Genomic DNA, 24,881 nt, shown 5'->3' on the forward strand with positions numbered 1-24,881 from the left:
TTTCCTGGACATTTCAAATACATTTATATGAATCTCTCAGCCCTCTTTCCAAATGATCTCTTTCTCCAGAGCCTTAACTGTTCTTTAATTATCAGAGCCTCTTCCTTTAAAACTCCTCTACAATCCCCGTACATGATATACAAATTGTCAACAGGCACATGAAAAGATGGGCACAAATAGCTGCCCATCCTTCTCAGCCATGGTACAACTCAGTCCTTATTCACCTCAAGGCTTCCAATGCTTGGGACGCTGTACCATTGAAGGATTCTTCCCTTAAAGCAGATGGAAAGGGAGTTCACTGAAACTTCTTCTTTGACTCAATCCCCGTCCCTCCCTAGAAACGCCAGGTGGGCCAGGAAATGAGTCTGAGTATGGGTTTACAGGATCACATAACACAGAAGAATGTCATTGGATGGACCAACTCTCAATTAACAAGGGTAGATACCTGGGCTAGACTGTGTGGCCTCTTTTAAGATCTACCACAAAACTCTGATTTTATGGGTATACTGCCTGAAGAGGAGTCCTGACTTAGCAAGAAGCCCAAGTAAAGAATTTTATGGGACAAGGGACTCTTCTGAGGAAGGCAAATAACAGACTGAGGCACGGGCATTTGAAAACCAGAGAAGACAGAGAAAGAAAAAAGACATTACATACCTCGTCCACACCCTCTGTGGAGGAAATATAAATACTCCCCAGAGAAAGGAATTCCACAAGTTCCTTGGAGAACTTGGGCTCTGTGTTTAGCCAGGTGCCTTGCTCCCTCCAGCACCATGCCTTACAACTGCTGCCTGCCCAACCTGAGCTGCCGCTCCACCTGCTCCTCCCGGCCCTGCGTGCCCCCCAGCTGCCACACCTGCACCCTGCCTGGGGCCTGCAACATCCCCGCCAATGTGGGCAACTGTGGCTGGTTCTGCGAGGGCTCCTTCAATGGCAGCGAGAAGGAGACCATGCAGTTCCTGAACGACCGCCTGGCCAGCTACCTGGAGAAGGTGCGTCAGCTGGAGCGGGAGAACGCGGAGCTGGAGAGCCGCATCCGGGAACGGTGCCAGCAGCAGGAGCCCTTTGTGTGCCCCAGCTACCAGTCCTACTTCCGGACCATTGAGGAGCTCCAGCAGAAGGTAAGGGGCTTTGTTGTTTTCCCTGAGCAAGAGGAGTTTGCTATGATTCTCAATCTGTAGTAGAGAAGTGTGTTTCTTACTTCTATGCCATCGTGATTCTTGCTTCCCCCTTGACCTTCAAAATGGGTTTTTAGGCCATTTTAAAGAAGTTGGTGATTTCATATTTGTTTTCAGTTCTCACTAAGCACCCTCTCATTCACCAGATCCTGTGCACCAAGTCTGAGAATGCAAAGCTGGTGGTTCAGGTTGACAATGCCAAGCTGGCTGCTGATGATTTCAGAACCAAGTGAGTAGTTCAGAATCCACTGGTGTCCACTCCTTTTGTTTAGTTTCCAGTTAAAGGAAAGGGGTGTCCATAACTTTACTGAACAACAGTTCCATCCATTGGTTATGAAGCATTCTGTAGAGATTGAGGGGAACCAAACAAGGAATCACAAAAATAGATGAGGACGCAAATCTGTTTATTTTTGGAGCAATATTTGGTCTGGACTGAGCCTCCAGAACCCTCTGTCTCCTGGGTCTACTCATTGCAGAAAGTGGAAAGACTAAGTGCATGGGGCTATCAAAGATCAATCCTGTGAGTCTTGAAGGTCTGCTGGTCACTGCTTTGACCTTGTCCTTGTGCAGGTATGAGACAGAGCTGGGCTTGCGGCAGCTTGTGGAGTCAGACATCAACGGCCTGCGCCGGATCCTGGATGAGCTGACCTTGTGCAAGTCCGACCTGGAGGCCCAGGTGGAGTCCCTGAAGGAGGAGCTTCTCTGCCTCAAGAGGAACCATGAGGAGGTGAGACCAGAAATGATGAATGATAAAACCTGGCTCAGCCTCAGGCTGAGGGTGACTTGAATGATTTGGGATGTCAGAAACTGGAATATGAGGTTGGGGTTGACTTTACAACTTTCCTTTAAAAACACCAAAACTTCATGATGAATGAAAAAACAGAGATGAAATTTATCCATGTTTCCAGTTAACATGTATCTTTCACTCAAAACTGGTATATTGTGTGAGTTTCCTAGAGCCCCTCTATCAGCTTGTGATTGGTTACTGAGCTCTAGAATGAGCCTCAGCATTGTTGTATTCACGCTATGCAAAGTCATCTCTCTCCCCAAAGGCCACTGAATCAAGCCTGGTGAATCTGAGTTTCTACTCTTTCAAAGTTTTGGTGAAAAACGATCTGAGGCTCCTCCTTCTCTGTCCTGGAGGAGCCATGCCATGATCTCCTTTGATGGCAAAAATTGTTTGCTTTACAATCTGAAATCGTACAGTCAATTCTTTGTATTATGAGCTCTTCTGCAGCCAATCTGCAAATTGGGAAAGTTGGGCATTGGTCCATCTTTTGGTGGCATCAAGCAAACCCTTGGGAATTCTTCTTGAATCCAAGTGCCATGGCATGGTTGTGTGAGGAGGGAGCTGTGCCACATGGAGCACAGAGCATTTTGCTTTGAGCTGTCACAGACTGCTCCACTCAAAGTTTCTTTTTCAAGGAAATAGACTAACAGGGCTTCAGCAAGCAAAGTCCATTCTTCGTTAAGGAGAATTACTCTTGCCTTTTCTGCATCCACAGGAAGTCAACACCCTGCGCTGCCAGATTGGAGACCGCCTCAATGTGGAAGTGGACGCAGCCCCTGCCGTGGACCTGAACCGTGTGCTCAACGAGACCAGGAGTCAGTATGAGGCCCTGGTGGAGACCAATCGCAGGGACGTGGAGGAATGGTTCACCACCCAGGTGGGCATCTCAGCACGTGGCCGCTCAGGACCCTTGGCCCCTCGGGGCCCTTGAGGCAAGGTCTGACCCTGTCTTCTCCCCTATGCTCTTTCAGACTGAGGAGCTAAACAAGCAGGTAGTGTCCAGCTCGGAGCAGCTGCAGTCCTGCCAGGCGGAGATCATTGAGCTGAGACGCACGGTCAACGCCCTGGAGATCGAGCTCCAGGCCCAACACAACCTGGTGGGTGTTGTTCTGGGTACTGTCCAGGCTCTCCTGACCTCGTGAAGCCCATGGAGAAGCCCCCTGGGGAGGGGCTCAGTGACATTCTTTATTTTCCTCACACAGAGGGACTCCCTGGAGAACACGCTGACAGAGACTGAGGCACGCTACAGCTCTCAGCTGGGCCAGTTGCAGTGCATGATCACCAACGTGGAGTCCCAGCTGGCTGAGATCAGGAGTGATCTGGAGCGGCAGAACCAGGAGTACCAGGTGCTGCTGGATGTGCGGGCCCGGCTGGAGTGTGAGATCAACACATACCGGGGTCTGCTGGAGAGCGAGGACTGCAAGTGAGTAGCCAGCGGGAGGTATCTGATGAAGTGTGCTTCTCAGTTGGACTCCATACTTTCAAAGGAAATTATGCCTCCACACCAGACATGATCAAATAGAACTCAGAAAACACAATATGGCCATCATTAAACATTCAGTTTGATTCACAAATGGAAATTGTACAACCAATCCTTTGCATCCTACTGTGATCCTATAGATATAAGATCAATGATATTTTTTACATTTTATAAGACTGTATTGCGTAGAGGGTGCATCTCCGTACATTACCTTATCTGACCTTATAGTTACTGCCAAGCAGGTTGGATCAGTATTCTCTCCATTCTGTAGGTGAAGAAACTGGGACTTGGAGAAGCTAAGTGACTTTCCCAAGATCACTAGCTAGGAATGGACAGTGTTAGGAGTCAATACCAGAGTTCTAGAGTTTCTGTCTAGAACTTAGGGTGCTGTGTAGAAGGAAGATCATTAGCAGTTTGATAGGGAGCTTTACAGTAGGTGAGCCTGTGGCTTTCTCTGTTACAGGTGAGGTCAAATCCCACAGTAATTCCACTCTTGGGGTCTCTCTTATATATTCTACAAGCCTCCCTCAATTCACCTTTTCTGCATCATTCTTTTTCTCCAGGCTGCCCTGCAACCCTTGTGCCACAACGAATGCATGTGGATCTTCCGGGTCCTGTGTCTCTAATTCCTGTGCCCCCTGCACGCCTTGTGCCCCCCGCCCACGCTGTGGGCCTTGCAACTCCTTCGTCCGATAAGGCCCATGGGCTGCCAGAGGAGCAAGGAGGCAGGGCCCAAGGTTCCAGAACTTTGACCCGGCACTAGTTCATTCGACAAAAAGGGGCAGAAAACACATTGTGTAGCTGAAGCTGCCCTGGTAAGGCAGCCATGAAACTCACCCAACGTACTGCAGACGGTTCCTTGCCCACCCGTTCCTTCAGTGGGATCTATTCCTTCTTCACTTGCCCAGAGAACTCTCGGAAGTGCCAGGGCGTTCCCTTGTAACCTGCTAATAAACTTGATTTCCCTGGCAAAGCAGATGCCTTTCTCATTGGTATTCATTCATTCTGCCGCACCCATCACCTGAGCACTCTATAAAAAAGCCACTTGAAAATCAGGCTACATAATGGCCTGACTCTTGGGTACAAGAGCCGTTCTATGCCTGGCGGGCAGATGGCTGGCCTGGTGCCCTGGACGCATGGGTGAGGCAAGCTGGCAGGACGGAGGGCTGGGCAGCCGCAATGCTGCAGCCTCCATCTCCCCTTGACCATTCCTGCATATTTCCCACTCTCCCTCTTTGACCTGGACATCTAGAGCTGATTGCATCTAAATCTGAAGTGAGGAGGCATGACCTACGGGCTAGAAAGAGGCTCTGGAAAATTCATATTTTCTTAGCAGGAGTTTCAGGTCCAGTGCTGTATTATCTGGGTCCTGGTGGCCCGGGTGTTCCAGCAGCCTCAGAAACACTCAGCAAAGGAATGCTCTGGCCTGCCTGCCATGCCTAGGACTTCCTCCTTCCTCATGTGTTGGTGGATCGTTATCACCCTGGGCTTCATCTGCTCCCTTCCCCTCTCAACTTGGTGGCTTAAGACACCTTTCACCCCCCAACTCTTCATCTGATACTTCCACCTCTCTCAGTCCATTCCAACCAGTACCTGTTGAATCCCTACTCTGTTTACACCCTGGATAGTGAGGAAGGGAGAGACACATCAAGAAAGACATAGTCTTGGCTGCAAGTTATTTATAACTTACTTAAGGGGATAAAGCTAGTCCCTAAATAGTGGTATTAGAAGGCATGTCCCTGACACTGAACACTCAGGCTTGTGCTGCAAACAGATCACCAAATACTGAAAATGACATCAGGATTCAAGAAAGGCTTGAACTTGAATCTTTAACTTCAGAAAAGAGCCAAGGAAATGTTAAACATTGACCCCAGAGGACCATTTTGACATGAAAGGATCAGATACCACTCAGGTTTCTACCTTTTCCCATGAACCTCTCCATCATACCAGGCGTTCTGAGGCAGATATCAGACCCTGCTTTGGTGAAACATAATCTTGTGCAATGAAATAACCAGATGGTTTAAAATTACATATATATTTGATAAAGCAACTATTTATTGTTTCTACCATAATTAACCCCATGACCCTTATTTTTAAAGCCCAATTTCCAGGGTGGATTCAAATTTGCACATCTTACTGCTTGGTTTGTGAGCAGACTCTGACCTGGAATCCCTTGTCTGATATGGTCCACTACAGTGTCTGTGATTTCCTCCAAATGTAAGGTTAATCTCAGGTCAGAGGCCCTCCCTAATTTTTCCTTGTTCCTTTATTCCATATCCTGCTTGCATAGATTACAATAATGCAAAAGTAATGCTTGTGGCTGCTGTGGAAAGTGGAATACCTGTCTCCCCTTCTCTGCAAAGATGCCCATATTGTTTTCTGGAACCCATGTTAGGCTACCACAAAGGGAAATTAGAGGCACGGATGGAATTAAAGCTGCTAACAGTGAAAGGGAATATAAGGGAAGGGAGAAGAAATGTGTGGGAAATATCAGAAAGGGAGACAGAACGTAAAGACTGCTAACTCTGGGAAACGAACTAGGGGTGGTAGAAGGGGAGGAGGGCGGGGGGTGGGAGTGAATGGGTGACGGGCACTGGGGATTATTCTGTATGTTAGTAAATTGAACACCAATAAAAAATAAATAAAAAAAAAGCTGCTAACAGTTGACTTTAGAATGGGGAGATTAAACTGGATTATCCAGTGGCCCCAATGTAATCACCAGCGTCCTTCAAAATGGAAGGGGAGGCAGAGGACAGTGAGAGGGAGATCTGACTGGGGACACAGGTCAGAGTGATGTGATGTGAGGACTGGATCCCTCATTGCAGGATCTGAAGATGGAGGAAGGGGGCCACAAACCAAGAAAGGAGGTAGCTTCTAGCTGCTGGAGAAGAAAAGGAAATGGATTCTCTGTTGGAGTCTCCAGAAAGGAGCATAGCCCTGGCAACACCTTGATTTTATTCTTTTTATTGTGGAAAAATATATCGGTATATATAACATAAAATTTACCATTTTATCTTTTTTTAAATGTTTAATTCAGGGGCATCAAGTACATTCACATTATTGTCCATCCATCAGCACCATCCATCTCCAGAACTTTCTCACCATCTGAACTGAAACTCTCCATTAAATCCCGTAACTCCCCTGCCTTTAGCCCCTGGTAACTCTATTCCACTTTGTCTATATAAATTTGACCACCCTAGGTACTTCACATACATGGAGTCATACAGTATTTGTGTGTGTGTGTGTGTGTGTGTGTGTGTGTGTGTGTGTGTGTGTCTGGCTTATTTCACTTGGTATAATGTTTTCAAGCCTTATGTATGTTGTAGTATCTATGTATCAAAATTGTGTTCCTTTTAAAGAGCAAATAATATTCCATTGTATATATCACATTTTGTTTGTCCATTCAGATGGATAGGTATTTTGGCCCTTGGAACTAGTGAACCGGTATCAATATCTGTATCTATGTCTATATCTCTATATCTATCTATCTATCTATCTATCTATCTATCTATCTATCTATCTATCTATTCAAGTAACTGCTTTCAATTCTTTTGTGTATGTATCTAGAAGTGGAGTTACTAGATCTTATGGTTACTAGATCTATGTTTAATTGTTTGAGGCCGTGCCATTTAACATACCTACCAGCCGTGTACAAGGGTTCCAATTTCTCCACATCCCCGCCAACACTTTTTAAATTTTGGGTTTTTCGCTTTTGTTTTTCCTAATAGCCATCCTAGGGGGCATGAAGTGGTACCTCATTATGGTTTTGATGTGTATTTACCTGATGATTAGTGATGTTGAAGCATCTTTTCATGTGCCTGTTGACAATTTGTATATCTTCTTTGGAGAAATGTCTATTCAAGTCTTTTGGCTCTGTATTCAGTTGGGTCGTTTAGTTTTATTGTTGAATTATAGGAGTTCTTTATACATTCTGGATATTGATCCCTTATTAGAAATATAATTTGCAAGTATTTTCTACCATTCCGTGGGTCACCTTTTCACTGTCTTGATAGTGTCCTTTGGCTCACAAAACTTTTTACATTTTCTGGGCCTCTGTTTTACCTATTTTTCTTTTGTTATCTGTGCATTTGGTGCTGTGGCCAGGAAATCATTGCCACTTCCAATGTCAAGAAGTTTTTTTCTATGGTTTCTTCTAAAAGTTTTGCAGTTTTAGCTCTTACATTTAGGTCTATGATCCATTTTGGGTTCATGTTTTGTATATGGTGTGAGGTAAGGGTCTAAGTTCATTCTTTGCATGTGAATATCCAGTTTTCCCAGCACAATTCATTGAAAAGACTCTATTTCCTTCACTGAATGGCATCCTTTTTGAAATAATTTGATCATATATGTGAAGGTTGATTTCTGAACTCTCTATTCTATTCCATTGGTCTCTATGTCTGACACATTGAATACTACAGCTTTGTAGTAAGTTTTGAAATCAGGAAGTGTGAGTTTTCTAACTTTGTTCTTTTTTAAAGATTGTTTTGGCTATTTGGGGTGCCTTGAAATCTCATATAAATTTTAGGATGGGCTTTTCTATTTCTGCCAAAGACATCCCTGGAATTTTGATAGGGATCACATTGCATCTCTTTGATAGGAATTTCTTTGGGCAATGTTACCATCTTAAACATACTAAATCTCCCACAAACATGAGCAATCTTCCCATTTATTTGTATTTCTTTAATTTCTTTTGGTAATGTTTTGCAGTTTTCAGTGTATAAGTCTTTTGCCTCCTTAGTTGCATTTATTCCTAGGTATTTTATTCTTTTTCATTTTATTGTAAACTTTTTCCTTAATTTTAAGCCCAATGAGAATAAAATTTTGATTTGAGACCCATGTTAGGCTTCTGACCTATAGAACTTTAAGATAATAAATTTATGTTGGTTTAAGCCACTAGATTTGTGGTGATTTGTGGTGATAGTAATAGGAAATGAACACAGTTCACATCTGTTGAATATAAGCTATGAGTTAGGCAAAATACTAGGAACTTACGTTAATAAAATGCCTCAAATTAAACCCATTTTAACAAATGAGGAAACAGAACCTTGAAAACTTGCTTGAAATTACAGTTGGTTATTAGTAATTATGAGACTTGAACCAGGTTCTATTTATAGGTGCATATGACACCACTATAAGGTATGGAGAATGATTTAAAAATCAGGGCAGAATGAATATATCCAAGTCAATTACATTCTTCAGAGTTGTTCCTTACACACAGATTCCAGCTTAATTTTGGCAAGTCTCTTTAATTTTGGCTTTCAAATCAGTTATGAGTTACAATCATATGGAGGTGTTTTATTTAAATTATCTAACTTGATTGCGCATCTTATTCACAAAATTTCTTGTTGAATGGCTTCTAAAAAATCAAATCCATCCTTAAAAGACAAAGGTTTGCTATCAACAAACTGGATATTAAAAAGATACAGACATTGCCAAAACACAAAACTCCCAAACATGCTTTGAACAGAGAGGCCATCACTAGAACAAGGGAAGATTCTGGCAGGGGGCAAAGCTTTTTGGATCTGTAAATTTTGTTATGATTTTTTCTCAAAATAGAAATCTCAATCCTTGTAGCTGAACCACAATTTTGTAAATAAATATATTCTACATCCCCTTAAATACTTCCATGTGGCTCTTAAATTGTTTCCAGATACTCTGTCATCATCATCATACATGAAGGCAGTTGTTCTCCACGTTGGTGGTACTTTGGAATCACCTGGGGAACTTAAAAAAAGCTGAAGCTGGAGTTTGCCCTTTGAGAGTCTGATTCAACTGGTCTGGGATGCAGCCTGGCCATTAGGAGTTTTAGAATCTCTACAGGTGGTTCTAATGAGCCAGGTTGTGACCCACTTGCCAAAGCTAGGGTTCTAGTTCTCACTTATCCTCTCATCACCTCTGTGTCCTTGGACAAGACATGTAGCTTCTCTGAGCCTCAATTTCCCCAAAGTGGAGGTAACTCTCTTCTCTACCTGCTTTATACACTTACCAAGAGGATCAGGGAAGACTGTGTTTATGGAAACACTTTGCAAACCAGATATTTTTTATCAGGACTATTATTTTGATTGTTGATGACTTAACATATAGATAAGCTTCTTAAAAGTAGAAAAGCATAATCATTTTTGTTACTGTTTCATGCCCAACAGTAGAATTTGTATACTGTCCTGTTGTCTCTCACACCACTGCTTCTTTCTTTAAATCCTCCACTTAGCTCTACACCTGGAGTATATGCTCTACTCAGTATTATTGGATACTCTTTGACTCCAGGCCCATCTTCTGATGGGGCCCTAGGCCCTTCTCAGTTGGTACATCCAGTGCTCTTTTGTGACCTATTTAATTGCCTCTTGGCTGTCTTGGTCTGAACTCTTAGCCCACTGGCAATATCATTCTCAGATACTTAACCTATCCTTAAGCTTAAGTCCTGAATATTTTTGCTGATTCTTTCCCTGTTTCCTTGAAAATTAGTATATGCTATGGGTACAGCTAAGAAACTTTTTTGCAATCTTAAATCTGGGGTTAAAGTCATTGTTTGAGTTCCTTGAGGCCTGAGGCTGCTGTCGGTATCAACAGGAAGAGCAGGACTGTCCAGGAATGTGCAGCATTTTTTTCTGTAAAAGCCCATCTCATTACTTCCAGGAGGCACACCTCACCACAAGCTTGTGGGATTTGTCACTTTTTAACCTCCACTTTGCTGAGGAGCAAAGCAATATGCAGGAAGCCTAGGTGTGTCTTCCTGTCCATGCTCAGAGTTGGCATTGGAATTCATGAGCTACCTACTGTTTTCTTCCAGTTCTTGTGTTTTGTCACACCTTGGTCTGTGCCAGTGTCTCATCTCTCTACTTCACAATGAGGTGGGATGGGTCCAGAAGACTTGAGTCTACTTATTTGTGTCATTTTGGACAAGTTCACTTTATTCTCAGATTCTTTATTTCTGATACATGGTGACAATAATGGCATTGAAACATTCAGAGTTTGGGGTGAGGATGGAATACTATATGTGAAGGGTTCTAGTGGACTACCTGATGAGAAAGTGACATATTGCTGCTCATTTATTTCCTGTCTTACCATCTGGGCCTCAGTTTTCTTCTCCATAAATTCAGGTCTTTTTTTAGCTTTAGAGTTCTTTGATTCTTAGGAAATAGATCTTACTTCTGGGGTGAATTTTACAGGACTAAAACGTCAGGGTGAGGCAAGTAGGCTTTCTCTCAGATTCTAAATAACTTTAGGCTGTGCCATTGTACATTTTGATTTTTTTTTTAGTTGCTAAGAAAAGGCAATATAGGGTGCCTGGGTGGCTTAGTCAGTTAAGTGTCTGGCTTTGGCTTAGGTCATGATCCCAGGGTCCTGGGATAGAGTCCCGCATTGGGCTCCCCACTCAGTGGGGACTCTGCTTCTCCCTCTCTTTCTGCTCCTCCCCCTACTTGTGCTCTCTATCTCTCTTTAATAAATAGATAAATAAAATATTTTTTAAAAAGGCAATCCAATTTCCAATCTGGACATATCAACCACCAGCTATGCAAGAGGGCAACCATTTGCCTATGGAGAAAATAAATAGTGTAATTTGGTTCAAGAGGGTACCATAGAGAGTAGCTAAATGAGAGAGGCCTTTGGACAGAAAGACTTTGGGGCATTGATAGGGTTGGGAGGGGCTGGGACAGGGCTCCAGTGAGAATCAGAAGCAAAAACTATAAAGAGAGGGGCAATGGGAAGAAAGGAATCTAAGATTTTTCTTCCCCTCACAAAATCAGAGCAACTTCTGTGCCGAATGTTTTCACTATGTTTAGGTATCCAGGCTTAAGGGTTAGACAATGAATTGTTCAAATCCCAGCTCTGCCACTTATTGGCTGTGTCATGGGAAAACTCTGAGCCTTTCTCAATTTGTTAATTTATCTGTAAAGTGGGAATAATTTTAATAGGCCAATTTTACAGGCTTGTTGGGAGAGTCAAATGAGAAATGTTCCATAGCACTTAGTGCCTTGTTTGGCACAGAATAAGTTATTCATGAAGTGGTAAATAAAATCATAAGCATCACCCAAACCACCATTATCATTATGGATGTTAGCACAGAAACACAAGGCTGGGAGATGCACAGAAAGTGAGTAGAGCCCATTTCAATGCCTGTACAAAAAGAAGGCTTTGGTGGCAATACAACCCAGTGTAGAGAACCTGTCGTCCTCAAGAACCAACCCAAATAAGATAACCAAATCCATAAGATCAGTAACTTATCAGAGAACGTAGGGACAATGGGCCTTCTGTCAATTTCCTATTCTGGCTACCAACTTAATGTTAAAATTTGCATTTTTGTTGATTAATTCATGAATATAATTCTGTGCTCCTAGCATTTGCATAGTAGGTAAATGAGGTTTTTATCACCATTGGGTAGGTATGGGCAATGTGCTCAAGTGTCTTCTCAACAGAACTGAATTTTCAGAAAATTCTACATCTGAGCCATCTGGGCCAAGAATAGGAAGGAGGAAGTTTATAGAAATAATCATCGTCCCACCCCCAACCGTATTCACACACTATATTACTTAAATTTTACAATAAAATGATGAGGTGGGCAGCATATTTTTAATTTAAAAGATGAGGAAAATGGGTCAAAAGGGAACTCACTTCTCTGAGCTCATGTCATCAGTAAGAATGTGAACTCAGGTAGGCTAGCTTCAAAAGTGTGCTTTTCTGTTACCTTCATACTTCCTTTGAAATCTAGACATATCCTTCATAAATGATGTATATTGTGTTGCACAAATAATTTTTTGGAACTTCTGTCTGAAGCTCATGATTTTGTTTCTGTGTAGAACAAAGGACAGATAAAGTGACAAGGAATAGAGATGAAATGAGGAGGGCTACTTCATTAAGATTCTTTGTTGGGCAATAGGAAGACTCCCAAGAGTTTGGAAGTGTCCAAAAGTATCTATCTGATCCCAGAGGTGATAGAGAGGTGCACACTCATCGGAGATGATGCCCACTTCTTAGGGACAACAGAGTGAAGGTGCATTCTCATGGGTTGTGACTTGGTGTGCCCTCTCAGGTGGGCAGAGTCACACCTCTAGGGCCACCTGGGAGACTGTTCACTCCAGACTCTTTCCAGGGAATCTAGTGGCAGAACCTCATGGGTGTGGAGTCCCAAACAACTCCACCCCATGTCCCTCGCTCTCCTCCCCTCTGAGTAATGGGAAGAGCCATTTGGGGTTGTGATGCTCCTGTCTTCTTTGAAGCCATCTGATGAAACTCTGATTTTACCAACCACTAGCACTCAGGAGGAATCTGGTGTGACACAACCTGAATGGAATAATTTTATGGGTTGAGGGGACTCTTTGGAAGCAACTAACTAGCATATTTTGGAGGAAAAAATTAGCTGAAGCATGGGGAAGGGAAACTATGCTGTATGCCAACCCCCACCCACCAATAAGAGTATAAAAGGACTACGGAGGATGGAGAGACTCAAACCTCACCACATCTAGCTATATTAGCTTACCCGCTCTCCATCACCTCTCCCTGCACCATGCCTTACAACTGCTGCCTGCCCAACCTGAGCTGCCGCTCCACTTGCTCCTCCCGGCCCTGCGTGCCCCCCAGCTGCCACACCTGCACCCTGCCTGGGGCCTGCAACATCCCCGCCAATGTGGGCAACTGTGGCTGGTTCTGCGAGGGCTCCTTCAATGGCAGCGAGAAGGAGACCATGCAGTTCCTGAACGACCGCCTGGCCAGCTACCTGGAGAAGGTGCGTCAGCTGGAGCGGGAGAACGCGGAGCTGGAGAGCCGCATCCGGGAGTGGTGCCAGCAGCAGGTGCCTTTCGTGTGTCCCAGCTACCAGTCCTACTTCCGGACCATCGAGGAGCTGCAGCAGAAGGTGAGGGGGTGCCATGTGAGGCTGCAATAGCAGCCTACTGTCCTTGAACAATAAGATGTTCTCAAGTTCAAGTGGCCCTCACAGTAGAATCTTGTTTTCAGATCCTGTGTGCCAAGTCTGAGAACACCAGGCTGGTGGTGCAGATCGACAATGCCAAGTTGGCCTCTGATGACTTCAGAACCAAGTATGTTGAGACTCTCAGGCTAGGTGACATCTAAGATCCCTATGGCTCTTACATGGTTCCCTGTGACTAATACTTCCTGGAAGGGAGGAGGCAGCCATTTCACCCTTTTCATTTTCCTTCTCAAGCCTGGCCTTATATAAAATCATTTTCAAATAAGAATCCAGATTCATATACTGCATGCTCTTCAGTCAATATGGTCTTTCCAGAAGGCCCCCCTAAGCTCCCAAATTCAGAGACTGACATGAACTATTCTTGGGGAATGGATTGGTTCTTTGGGAATGGTGGTATATTAACCAACAAAATTGAGAGGAGAATGAGAGACTCCATTTCATGAATCCCTATGGGCAACTTCTGGTGTTAGGGTGAGTCAGGGGCCTCTCCAGTCTGTGTGGAGCTTTAGAGAGACAGGAAAGAAAAGAAGCAGAAAACTGTATTATCTCAAAGAGATGGAGACCAACCTATCCACACAAAACACAGTACAAGGGGATGGGATTCTTTCCTGCCTCATCCTCCCAACCTAATGTGTGTAGGTACCAAACAGAGCTGAGCTTGAGGCAGCTTGTGGAGTCAGACATCAATGGCCTGCGCCGGATCCTGGATGAGCTGACCCTGTGCAAGTCCGACCTGGAGGCCCAGGTGGAGTCCCTGAGGGAGGAGCTGCTGAGCCTCAAGAGGAACCACGAGGAGGTGAGAGGAAAAGGGGAAAATAAAAGTAATCTTTAGAGCCAAGCCTTTAGCATCGGCAAGTGGGAGGCAATTACCATCAAGCTTCTTGGGCTGGGATCCTTCTCTGAAGAACTCAAAATCAGCCAGAGAATGATCATGGTATAGCCATAGCATGGAATGAGGTGGGGTCCATATTCTCAAGTGGGCTGGTGTTGGAGATGCTGAAGAAGGGCACTCATTTATTGGGCCCTGCTCTCTTCTTGTCACTATTAATTTCTGAATTTGGTGGTAGAGGTGGAGGAAAAAAGAAATAAGACATGCACCCTCTTTTCAATGAGCGCCCAGTCTAGCCTGGGGAGATGGCCACGTAAAGACAATGATATAATACAGGCAGAGGAAAAGAAGTACTATATAAGATGCACAAGCAGTATATTCAGGGAATAATCCAGTCTACCTGGAAAGAGATAAGGAATTCTTCTCAGAGGCATGTCATGGGAAGAAAGAAGATTTCACATTTGTGTGTTTCAATCTGGGGGAAAATGCTGAGCAAAGACACAGAAGTGGTAGAGCAGGTATACTGGGTTTGGCCCATGAGTTGATATGGCTGGGTATGTATTACCTATAGGGATGTGATGGAAAATGAGGTAGGACCTGCACTTGCCAGGGGGTTTGGACTTAGTCTTATTGGAAATGTGAGCTTCTTTCAGGTTTTGGGGAAAGAAATTGATGTGATCCCTTTTTGGGTTTATTCCTACATCATATCTGTGTCAGTCTTGGGGAATGATCAGGATATTCCCTTCAGTGCATTTTTGTCAGGGTTGTACTCACTTTCCTACAATAGGAAGATAGACAGCAAATTCATTTCTGTGGCTCATTTATTTCTCTTCGTCCATTAGGAAGTCAACACCCTGCGCTGCCAGATTGGAGACCGCCTCAACGTGGAGGTGGATGCTGCCCCCACAGTGGACCTGAACCGTGTGCTCAACGAGACCAGGAGTCAGTATGAGGCCCTGGTGGAGACCAACCGCAGGGACGTGGAGGAATGGTTCACCACCCAGGTGGGCATCTCAGCACGTGGCCACTCAGGACCTTTGGCCCCTTGGGGCCCTTGAGGCAGGGTCTGACCCTGTCCTCTTCCCTGTACTGTTTCAGACTGAGGAGCTGAACAAGCAGGTGGTGTCCAGCTCGGAGCAGCTGCAGTCCTGCCAGGCAGAGATCATCGAGCTGAGACGCACGGTCAATGCCTTGGAGATTGAGCTCCAGGCCCAGCACAACCTGGTGGGTGTTGTTCAGGGTAGTGCCCAGGCTCTCCTGAACCCATGAAGCCTGTGACTTCTCTGAAACCCCATGGAGAAGCCCCCTGGGGAGTGGCTCTGTGACATTCTTTGTCTTCCCCACACAGAGGGACTCCCTGGAGAACACGCTGACAGAGACTGAGGCCCGCTACGGCTCCCAGCTGGCCCAGGTGCAGTACATGATCACCAACGTGGAGTCCCAGCTTGCTGAGATCAGGTGTGACCTGGAGCGGCAGAACCAGGAGTACCAGGTGCTGTTGGACGTCAAGGCCCGGCTGGAGTGTGAGATCAACACATACCGGGGTCTGCTGGAGAGCGAGGACTGCAAGTGAGTGGGAGACAAAGAACTCTGGAAAACATGTGGTGGGACTACAAGACATTGTGGGCATATACAGGTGGTCCACATTTTCAACTCACAAAACAACATGCAATTATAGAAGAGTCCACGAGGTGACAGTTAAGCAGATATTGAAGGTCAAAGATGAAGGGCATACATCCCTGCCTCAGGGAGCTAACGATGGAGAAGTGGTGGTGGAGAGAGTGTTATGACAATAATTTCTGGGTAAGGTGGATTGTGTTGGTTCCATGAAATCTAAGGAGCATATTTTTCAAAAGGACAGTTTTCCACCTTAGCACATGGTATTCTGGGATGGGGAGAAGGATTTGATAACAATAAAATTTGATTCCAACTATCACGAACCACTGAAAATTCATGGGTGGAATTCATAGGGCTCTCTCCACAACCATCCTCAATCCATTCTAAATCTCTGTGTCCTCCCAGGCTCCCCTGCAACCCATGTGCCACCACCAATGCTTGCGGCAATTCCTGTGGGTCCTGTGGCAACTCTCAAACACGTTGCTCTTAAATTAAGAACTTGCATCCTCTTTGAAGACGACAATGAAGCCATTCAGATCAAGCACAGGAAAGGTCCTTGGGTATTGCCTTTGCTGGAGCTCAGCTGTCAATTAGAAACCTAGACATGCCAAATATATTTCTAGACATGGAAATTCTTTCCAGATTCGACAAGAAAAGACACACATCATCAACTTCTAATGTCTGGAAAATCCCTTCCTGTTGAAGTGTGAGTGTCTTTGTTTCTAAAGATGTTCAGCTCCCTGTAATCCAAGCTCCAGGGTCTACTTTTAGGGCATTTCCTGTATGTATTGTGTTTTCTGCTTTTCTAGCTTCTTTGGTATTCTCTGGAATACAAGGAAGCTACTTCATATACTTCCCAATAAACTTTATTTCTCTGGCATAGCAAATTTGTTTCTCATTTATATTTATGCACTGTAAAGTATCTACCGTGGCTGTTTCCTAAAAATACCCCTTTGTTAGGAGGAAATGGGTTAAATGATTGACACCAGCCATTATGTTCCAGGAAAATACTGATGGGGAAGGGAGCCTGTCATCCTAGGAGGCTCCTACCAAGGGGAGACCATGCAGAAACCTGGCCTCCAACACTCATGCCCATCTTGCCTTGGCTGCAATGTCCTTGGCAATACTAAGTGTCACCTCAAACCTCACTGCTGCCTCTCATGTTGACCCTCATCACCAGGGGTTGATTCTCTGCTTCCCTTTCTCCCAAACTGCCTAAAGACTGACTTCTGTAGAAACTACTCCTAAAGAGCAGCTGCCCTCTCCCCTTTCAACTTGTCTTCTATATCTGAATGACCAGTATAGAAGCCTGGCTTTCCCTCAAAATGTACCTTCAATGATTTACATAAATCCACACATTCTGGGTTATTATTTATTTATTTATTATTATTTTTAAATTGGAGTTCAATTTGCCAACATATAACATATGTTGTGCTCATCCCGTCAAGTACCCCCCTCAGTGCCTGTCACCCAGTCACCTCAACCACCCGCCCACCTCCCTTTCCACTACCCCATGTTCATTTCCCAGAGTTAGGAGTCTCTCATGATCTGTCATCCTCACTATTTTATATTATTCAAATGAATGAGACCATATGTGTTTGTCCTTCTCTGATTGACTTATTTCACTCAGCATAATACCCTCCGGGTGCATACACGTTGAAGCAAATGGTGGATATTTGTCATTTCTAATTGCTGAGTAATATTCCATTGTATACATAGACCACATCTTCTTTATCCATTCATCTTTCGATAGACACTGAGGCTCCTTCCATAGTTTGGCTATTGTGGACATTGCTGCTATAAACATTGGGGTGCAGGTGTCCCGGTGTTTCACTGCATCTGAATCTTTGGGGTAAATCTCCAGCAGTGCAATTGCTGGGTCGTAGGGCAGATCTATTTTTAACTCTTTGAGGAACCTCCACACAGTTTTCCAGAATGGCTGCACCAGTTCACATTCCCACCAACAGTGCAAGAGGGTTCCCCTTTCTCCACATCCTCTCCAACATTTGTGGTTTCCTGCTTTGTTAATTTTCCCCATTCTCACTAGTGTGTGGTGGTATCTCATTGTGGTTTTCATTTGTACTTCCCTGAGGGCCAGTGATGCAGAGCATTTTCTCATGTGCTTGTTGGCCATGTCTATGTCTTCCTCTGTGAGATTTCTGTTCATGTCTTTTTCCCATTTCATGATTGGATTGTTTGTTTCTTTGCTGTTGAGTTTAATAAATTCTTTATAGATCTTGGATACTAGCCCTTTATCTGATATGTCATTTGCAAATATCTTCTCCCATTCTGTAGGTTGTCTTTTAGTTTTGTTGACTGTATCCTTTGCTGTGCAAAAGCTTCTTATCTTGATGAAGTCCCACTAGTTCATTTTTGCTTTTGTTTCTCTTGCCTTCATGGATGGATCTTGCAAGAAGTTACTGTGGCCGAGTTCAAAAGGGGTGTTGCCTGTGTTCTCCTCTAGGATTTTGATGGAATCTTGTCTCACATTAAGATCTTTCATCCATTTTGAGTTTATTTTGTGCGTGGTGTGAGAATGGTCTAGTTTCATTCTTCAGCATGCGGCTGTCCAATTTTCCCAGCACCATTTATTGAAGAGACTGTCTTTCTTCCAGGGGATAGTCTTTCTTGTTTTGTTGAATATTAGTTGACTATAAAGTTGAGGGTCCACTTCTGGATTCTCTAGTCTGTTCCATTGATCTATGTGTCTGTTTTTGTGTCAGTACCACACTGTCTTGAGGACCACAGCTTTGTGGGTACAACCTGAAATCTGGCATTGTGATGCCCCCAGCTATGGTTTTCTTTTTTAATATTCCCCTGGCTATTTGGGGTCTTTCTGATTCCACACAAATCTTAAGATAATTTGTTTTAACTCTCTGAAGAAAGTCCATGGCATTTTGATAGGGATTGCATTAAATGTGTAAACTGCCCTGGGTAGCATTGACATTTTCACAATATTAATTCTTCCAATCCATGAGCATGGAATATTTTTCCATCTCTTTGTGTCTTCCTCAATTTTTTTCAGAAGTGTTCTGTAGTTTTTAGGGTAGAGACCCTTTACCTCTTTGGTTAGGTTTATTCCTAGCTACGTTATGCTTTTGGGTGCAATTGTAAATGGAATTGACTCCTTAATTTCTCTTTCTTCAGTCTCATTGTTAGTGTATAGAAATGCCACTGAAATCTGGGCATTGATTTTGTATCCTGCCACACTGCCAAATTGCTGTATGAGTTCTAGCAATCTTGAGGTGGAGTCTTTTGGGTTTTCTATGTAGAGTATCATGTCCTCTGTAAAGAGGGAGAGTTTAACTTCTTTGCCAATTTGAATGCCTTTTATTTCTTTTTGTTGCCTGACTGCTGAGACTAGGACTTCTAGTACTATGTTCAATAGCAATGGTGAGAGTGGACATCCCTGTCTTGTTCCTGATCTTATGGGAAAGGATCCCAGTGTTTCCGCATTGAGAATGATATTTGCTGTGGGCTTTTCATACATGGCTTTTAAGAAGCTGAGGAATGTTCCCTCTATCCCTACACTCTGAAGAGTTTTGATCAGGAATGGATGCTGTATTTTGTCAAATGCTTTCTCTGCATCTATTGAGAGGATCATATGGTTCTTGTTTTTTTCTCTAGTTGATATGATCTATCACATTGATTGCCTTACTGGTGTTGAACCAGCCTTGCATCCTGGGGATAAATCCTAATTGGTCATGGTGAATAATCTTAATGTACTGTTGGATCCTATTGGCTAGTATCTTGTTAAGAATTTTTGCATCCATGTTCATCAGGGATATTGGTCTCTAATTCTCCTTTTTGGTGGTTTTTTTTTCTGGTTTTGGAATTAAGGTGATGCTGGCCTCATAGAATGAGTTTCGAAGTATTCCATCTCTATCTTTCTGAACAGCTTTAGTAGAATAGGTATTGTTTATTCTTCAAACATTTGATAGAATTGCTTGGGAAGCCATCTGGCTCTGGACTTTTGTGTCTTGGGACGTTTTTGATGACTGCTTCAATTTCCTCCCTGGTTATTGGCCTGTTCAGATTCAGATTTTCTATTTCTTCCTGTTCCAGTTTTGATCGTTTGTGGTTTTCCAGAAATGCATCCATTTCTTCTAGATTGCCTATTTTATTGGCGTATAGTTGATCATAATATGTTTTAAAATCGTTTGTATTTCCTTGGTATCGGTTGTGGCCTCTCCTTTTTCATTCGTGATCTTATTAATTTGAGTCTTTTCTCTTTTGTTTTTAATAAGGCTGCCTAATGGTTTATCTATCTTATTAATTCTTTCAAAGAACCAACTCCTGGTTTTGTTGATCTGTTCCACAGTTCTTCTGGTCTCTATTTCATTGAGTTCTGCTCGAATCTTTATTAACTCTCTTCTTCTGCTGGGTGTAGATTTTATTTGCTGTTCTTTTTCCAGTTCCTTTAGGTGCAAGGTTAGCTTTTGTATTTCAGTTTTGTATTTCAGTTCTTTCCAGTTTTTTGAGGGATGCTTGTATTGCAATGTATTTCCCTCTCAAGACTGCTTTTGCTGTATCTCAAGGATTTTGAATGGTTGTATCTTCATTCTCATTACTTTCCATGAATCATTTTAATTCTTCTGTAATTTCCTGGTTGACCCTTTCATCTTTTAGCAGGGTGGTCTTTAAACTCCACGTGTTTGAATTTCTTCTAAATTTCTTCTTGTGATTTAGTTCTAGTTTCAAAGCATTATGGTCTGAAAATATGCAGGGGACAATCCCAGTCTTTTGATATCTGTTAAGACCTGATTTGTGACCCAGTATGTGGTTATTCTAGAGAAAGTTCCATGAACACTTGAGAAGAATGTGTATTCAGTTGCATTTGGACATGAAGTTCTGTAAATATCTGTGAAGTACATCTGGTCCAGAGTATCATTTAAAGCTCTTGTTTCTTTGGAGATATTGTGCTTAGAATATCTGTCATTTGCAGAAAGTGCCGTGTTGAAGTCTCCCAGGATTAGTGTATTATTATCTAAGTATGTCTTAACTTTGATTATTAATAGATTGATATACTTGGCAGCTCCCACATTAAGGGCATAAATATTCACGATTGTTAGGTCCTCTTGTTGGATAGATCCTTTAAGTATGATATAATGTCTTTCTTCATCTCTTACAACAGTCTTTGGGATAAACTTTAATTTATCTGATATGAGGATGGCTACCCCTGCTTTCTCTCGAGGACCATTTTAAAAAAGATTTTATTTATTCATTCATGAGAGACACAGAGAGAGTGAGAGAGAGGCAGAGACACAGGCAGAGGGAGAAGCATGCTCCATGCATGGAGCCTGACATGGGACTCGATCCCGGGTCTCCAGGATCAGGCTCTGGACCTAAGGCAGTATTAAATGCTGAGCCACCCAGGCTGCCCTTGAGGACCATGTGAATGGTAAATGGTTCTCCAACCTCTTATTTTAAGGCTGTAGGTGTTCTTAGGTCTAAAATGAGTCTTGTAGATAGAAAATAGATGGGTCTTGCTTTTTTATCCAGTCTGAAACCCTGCACCTTTTGACGGTATCATTAAGCCTATTTATATTCAGAGTTACTATTGAAAGATATTAATTTAATGTCATCATAATACCTATTCAGTCCCTGTTTTTGTGGATTGTTTCTTTGGACTTCCTCTTTCTTTTACAGAGTTCCCCTTTATATTTCTTGCAGAGCTGGTGTGGTGGTCACATATTCTATCAGTTTCTGCCTATCTTTATCGCTCCTTCTATTCTGAATGAGAGCCTTGTTGGATAGAGTATTCCTGGCTGCATGTTCTTCTCATTTAGGACCCGGAATATATCCTGCCAGCCCTTTCTTGCTGCTAGGTCTCTGTAGAGAGGTCTTCTGTTAATCTAATATTTTTCCCCATATAAGTTAGGGATCTCTTGTCTCTTGCTGCTTTAAGGATCTTCTCTTTATCTTTGGAATTTGCAAGTTTCACTGTTAAATGTCAGGGTGTTGAATGGTTTTTATTGATTTTAGGGGGGATCTCTCTATCTCCTGGATCTGAATGCCTGTTTCCCTCCCCAAATTAGGAAAGCTGTCAGCTATCATTTGTTCAAATACACTTTCTGATCTTCTGTCCCTTTTGGCATCCTCTGGAACCCCAATTAAACATAGATTTTTCCTTCTGAGGCTGTCATTTATTTTCCTTAACCTTTCCTCACGATCTTTTAATTGTTTTTCTCTTTTTTCCTCAGCTTCCTTCCTTGCCATCAACTTTTCTTCTATGTCATGAGTTTTTCTACCTCATTAACTCTCATCATTAGGACCTCCAGTTTGGATTGCATCTCATTTATTTGGTTTTTAATTTCAGCCTGCTTAGATCTAAATTCTGCAGTCATGAAGTCTCTTGAATCCTTTATGCTTTTTTCCAGAGCCACCAGTAGCTTTATAATTGTGCTTCTGAATTGGCTTTATGACATCGAATTGTAATCCAAATTCTGTAACTCTATGGGAGAGAGTACTATTTCTGATTCTTTCTTTTGTGATGAGTTCTTATTTCTAGTTATTTTGCTCAGTGCAGAGTGGCTAAAAACAAGTTGTGCTGGAAGAAGGAAGGAAAAAAAGAGAAAGAAAAAGGGGGGAAACAACAAAAAACAAAAGCAAAAGCAAAACAAAACAAAAACAAAAACAAAAGGAAAAACAAGGAGGGGTATCCTCTGATTCTATATACAGTAAGTCCCTCTACTTCCCCTGGAGCTTTCCAGAGCTGCTCGGTCAAGAATTTGCTTTTCCTCTGTCCTTCCAGCTGGTCTTCTGCGGGAGGGCCTGGGGTGCTGATTCTCAGGTGTGTGCACCTGGGGGAGCTGCCCCGCCCCCTGCCAGGTGCTCGGCTCAGTGGAAGCTCTTTATCCTGTGAGGCCCCTGGTCCCTGGCAGCCCCTGGTCCCTGGCGGCCCCGCTCCATCCCGGGCACAAGGTGACACAGGGAGGAACAACAAAACTGGCAGCGGCCAGTTCTGCAGCCCTGGAGTCAGCTCCCACAGTAACTACCACAGTCTCCCAGTCTTCACCGGCCTGGATGCTCCGGGGGCTGGGGGCACTGATCTGCACGGGGCTGGACCGCCCAGCAGCAGAGGGTCCTCTCTGTCCTGTGCCCTCCCCACCTCCGCCTGTCCCAAGGGGAGCAACAGATCCTGGGCTATGTCCTCCGGCGCCCTGGTCTCGAGGGCCTGTGCGGCTGGAATGGCGCTCCCAGGGTGCGCAGCCCCCTCTGTGCGGTGCCTCTGCCTGAGCCGCGGCCAGAGCTGCTCCCGAGGTCCCACCGGGCACCCTCCAGCCCTTTACGGTGTTTGGTCCGTGGTGTGTGGCTCGCTCTCCCCGGGGCGCACCTCCTCTGTTAATGACCTCAGGAACCTGGGGGCTCCACTGCTCCTCCTGGGATCCTGCCCGAGTTCCCTGCGAGTGCCTTTCCATCTGGGAAGATTTTTAAATCTTCCTACATCTCCGGGACTGGGCTTTCCTGTCCTGGAGGCTCTCACCCCGGCCTTAGCCTGGCTTCTCGCGCCCCCCACCCCCGCCACTGGATTATTTTTTATTTAATTTTTTCCCATCTTCTTACCTTGGTAGAAGCCCAAACTCTTCTCACTGTAGCGTTCCAGCTGTTCTCTCTTTAAATCTCAGGGCAAATTAGTAGGTTTTCAGGATGATTTGAAAGTTATCTAGGTAAGTTTGTGGGGACAAGTGACTTGGGGAACCTACTCTTCTGCCATCTTGCCCCCCCCCCCCCATTATGGGTTATAACTCTTTTTTATCTCCTATTACAGGTTCCCCAGCTCCCAATTAACCTGACTTCCCCTTTCTGTCCCAACTGGGGGATAGGCCTAGATCCTCTGCCATGTTTATTTTTCTCCATCCCTGTTCAGGGAGGACTAGCTCCTCTATGCTGACCACCCCTGAAGTTCTCATTTTAGCTCAAGTCCTGGGTCTTCAGTTGCACATAAGACAGTTTGACTTGGTATTAGGTTGCCACATTACATTTAATTGGACTCCAACTTATCTTTGTCATTCTTGTTACCCGCTTGTTATCCCCAACACTTTGTAATCCAAAGACCCTTTAAATGAAGGCAAGCACCTCTCCCCACCTTCCTCTTTTCAAGTTCGCTCTTTCCTTTAGGTCTTTGCTCCTATTTATAATGTTCTTCTATAACTAACTTCTATATCACTTTATTTTCTATAATTTCAAGAAAGGCCACTGTTCATTGTCTCCTCCAACAGACATTAATCCTATTCCCTACTTGACTCATATCTAAATTATTAAAGCTCTCAATTTAATCAGCCACCATCTCAATTTTTCATTTGATTTGACACTATTTAACCTACACAACTGCAATCAACCATCTTCTGTGTGTGTCAATACTGTGTAGATGCTGAGAGCACATGGATAAGTGAGCCCCAGGCCTGGCCAACAGCATGTTCACAATCTAGAGTGAACAAGACAAGGAAACAACCCTCATACAGACAAACAGCAGTGTGGCTCAAGAAGGGTGTAAATGAAGAATGATGAATTTCTGAAGTGTGAGAGAAAGACTATACTTTCAGGGATCATTTCTATAGTTTGAAGTGTGAAAGAGTGGTAAGAAAAGGCTTTATGAGGAGGTAGCCCTCATTCAGGGCTTTGAAAACCTAAACATTCCATTCATATACATATTGTCTGCCTATCCTTCAAGAGAGATTGTATCTTTATCCAATTAAAGCCTAGTGTAAACCATAGAATACAGTAAGTGGAATAAAGGAACAGTAATGCTAATAAGTATTCATGAGGTTATTAAAACTTGTTCCAACTTCAATCAATGATTACTACATGATATTAGCATAATTCTGAAATAAAGTTTGATGAGCTGTGTTTAGACAGATGAATGTGTGCAGGTCTGACAAGAGGGAAAGTTTCTCCAAAAATGAGCTTTGCCTGGCAAGGAAATGAGGAAGAAGGATGTGTAACTAGAGCTTAACAGAAAAGTTTGTAGCTGATTAGAAATGACAAATACCCACCATTTGCTTCAACGTGGATGGAACTGGAGGGTATTATGCTGAGTGAAGTAAGTCAGTCGGAGAAGGACA

General features: G+C 43.6%; 2 protein-coding genes across 2 annotated transcripts; both read left to right on the top strand.

Moving 5' to 3' along the window:
* The first annotated feature begins 767 nt into the window (after window positions 1-767).
* On the top strand, window positions 768-4,421 carry LOC112655436 (keratin, type I cuticular Ha1). Its single transcript, XM_025440551.2, has 7 exons — window positions 768-1,118; window positions 1,322-1,404; window positions 1,746-1,902; window positions 2,681-2,842; window positions 2,937-3,062; window positions 3,168-3,388; window positions 4,009-4,421. Exons 1-7 carry the CDS (start codon window positions 771-773, stop codon window positions 4,139-4,141), a joined length of 1,230 nt encoding a protein of 409 aa, XP_025296336.1. The 5' UTR covers window positions 768-770; the 3' UTR covers window positions 4,142-4,421.
* An 8,484-nt stretch (window positions 4,422-12,905) lies between these two features.
* KRT34 (keratin 34) lies at window positions 12,906-16,703 on the top strand. Its single transcript, XM_025440563.2, has 7 exons — window positions 12,906-13,295; window positions 13,397-13,479; window positions 14,010-14,166; window positions 15,042-15,203; window positions 15,298-15,423; window positions 15,548-15,768; window positions 16,222-16,703. The coding sequence occupies exons 1-7, from the start codon at window positions 12,948-12,950 to the stop codon at window positions 16,304-16,306; spliced, it is 1,182 nt and encodes a 393-aa protein (XP_025296348.1). The 5' UTR covers window positions 12,906-12,947; the 3' UTR covers window positions 16,307-16,703.
* The last annotated feature ends 8,178 nt before the right edge of the window (window positions 16,704-24,881 follow it).

This window comes from Canis lupus, chromosome 9, assembly GCF_003254725.2.
Source record: "Canis lupus dingo isolate Sandy chromosome 9, ASM325472v2, whole genome shotgun sequence".
NCBI lineage: Eukaryota > Metazoa > Chordata > Mammalia > Carnivora > Canidae > Canis > Canis lupus.